The sequence below is a fragment of the Volvox carteri genome (genome assembly GCF_000143455.1).
Source record: "Volvox carteri f. nagariensis unplaced genomic scaffold VOLCAscaffold_26, whole genome shotgun sequence".
Taxonomy (NCBI): Eukaryota; Viridiplantae; Chlorophyta; class Chlorophyceae; order Chlamydomonadales; family Volvocaceae; genus Volvox; species Volvox carteri.
This window is the reverse complement of record NW_003307569.1, coordinates 1,472,069-1,474,112: the sequence shown is the minus strand read 5'-3', so window position 1 is coordinate 1,474,112 and position 2,044 is coordinate 1,472,069. Positions and strand designations below refer to the sequence as shown.

General features: G+C 58.2%; 1 protein-coding gene across 1 annotated transcript in view; it reads right to left on the bottom strand.

Moving 5' to 3' along the window:
- Positions 1 to 2,044, bottom strand: part of VOLCADRAFT_92557 (uncharacterized protein) — a gene marked incomplete at both ends in the record, with an annotated part of 12,773 nt that overhangs the window by 7,623 nt on the left and 3,106 nt on the right. Inside the window, 5 exons of the mRNA XM_002951866.1 lie at positions 104 to 400; positions 752 to 1,013; positions 1,307 to 1,365; positions 1,590 to 1,652; positions 1,821 to 1,859. Of these exons, the coding sequence (XP_002951912.1) occupies positions 104 to 400; positions 752 to 1,013; positions 1,307 to 1,365; positions 1,590 to 1,652; positions 1,821 to 1,859 (720 nt within the window). The remainder of the gene's footprint in view (positions 1 to 103; positions 401 to 751; positions 1,014 to 1,306; positions 1,366 to 1,589; positions 1,653 to 1,820; positions 1,860 to 2,044) is intronic.

Below are 2,044 nucleotides of genomic sequence, written 5' to 3'. Positions count from 1 at the left end.
GTTGTGGGCGGGTGGGCTGACGTGGCAACAACCAAGAACGGGATCATCAAGTATCAACTCCCCAGGGGGCATTTCGTGTTGTGACAAGTCCATAAACACTCACCACCAGCTGCCGTACGCCCGCCATCCACGCCAGCAGCTGTTCTGCCGTCAGTGGCACCACCATCACTGACAGCGCCACCGCCGGCTCGACTCCCGCCGCCGCCGCTGATGCCGTACCTTCCCCACCGCCGCCAAGCCGATACTCAAAATCTGGAAACGCCGGCGGCGCTGCCGTCGGCTGCTCCGGAATCCTCGGAGGAGCACCGTCCGTCGTAAATCGTACAGGAGACGCTCCGGAACCGGATCCGGGTACGGCATTACTTAGCAGCGCGAGACGGTGGTTGGCGTTTTGTCGAAGCTATGTGAGTCGGTCGCGTGGTGTTCGGAGGGGGGAAAGTGTATGTGTGTTAGTGTTGGGAGCGGGGAATGAGGAACGGCGGCGGCAGGGGAGGGGAGATGGAGTAGGAGACGGCGGAGGAACGGATGGGATGGGGGAATGAAACGATGAACAGGAATATACACACACACGTACATGTACGTATGCATGCATACATGCATACATGCATACATGCATACATGCATACATGCATACATGCATACATGCATACATGCATACATGCATACATGCATACATGCATACATGCATACATGCATACATGCATACATGCATACATGCATACCCCCAAGACCCCCCCCCCGCCCAGCTAACCTTGTTGACATTCCTTGAGAAGCCCGGGTCGCTCATCCTCATGGCCGAAGACATGCCCCCACCCACAACACCCACACCAAGAGACCCGTTCACAACACCGCCGCCACCACCACCACGCGCCAGCACCGCCGCAACAAAGCCACTGCCGCTGCCGCCAGCGCCCGCCGCCCCTGCTGCCGTACTGCCCGCTGCCGTACCCGGCGGCGGCATAGGTCCACTGGCCCTCAGAAAGGCGGGCGATGTAAGCAGCTTCGGGTCAGTTCTGCAAAACACACACGCACACATTGTATGTGCGGGATTTAGGACTCCATATGGGGGGGGAGTTAGGGGGGATGGGGTCGCTAATAGGGAATGGGGGCATCTGCTGGTGGGCGGGTGGTGGGAAACCCAAACCCTCGCCAAAAAAAGGAAAAGAAAACATGTCCCCCACATATGCAAATCCACCAAACAAAGAAAAATCCATACGGACGGAACATTCCGTGTCCAACTGTGAGAAGCCTCTTTCCCCCCCCCATCCTTTCCCCCTCCTTCACGCACACGCACACGCACACGCACCCGACAAATGCCCGGATCTCCTCACTGGGGTAGCCCCCGTCGGCCAGTGCCACCACCACCTGATGGGGGAGTGTCAGGGGGGTGCAGGGGAGGGAGGGAGGGAGGGGGGGGGCCTCTTACAGCGAGGGGAGGAGGGCCTCTACTGTGCACACCTCCAATCCAATATCGCCATCCACATGGGGCAACACATTCCGCCAGCAGCCACCTCCCGCCGTGTTTCATCCCGGTTAGAGGTCACTTTGAGTGCACAGACATCATCAATGTACGGCAGTACGAAACTCACCTTGGCGGGATCATGCATGTCCATAAGGTCTGCCGGGTTGGGGAGGGACTCCGCCCATCGGGCCTTATGTGGTAGTGATGGTTGGGGCCGGGGGGTTTGGGGGAAAGGGAAGGAGGGATGAGGATTGAAGGGGAAACAACATGCGGGGGAGGAATGAGCCGCAGGGAGAGACAGGAGACCGTACAAAGCGCCAGGCCCGTGATGTTATGAAATGGTGGGAAAAGGTCCCACCGCGAAAAGGCACCCTCGCAACGCGGTCACATAACCCCCCTGTTGCATGCATAGCCGAGACAGACAGACAGACAGACAGACAGACAGACAGACAGACAGACAGACAGACAGACAGACAGACAGACAGACAGACAGACAGACAGACAGACAGACAGACAGACAGACAGACAGACAGACAGACAGACAGACAGACAGACAGACAGACAGACAAAAGCACACACAGG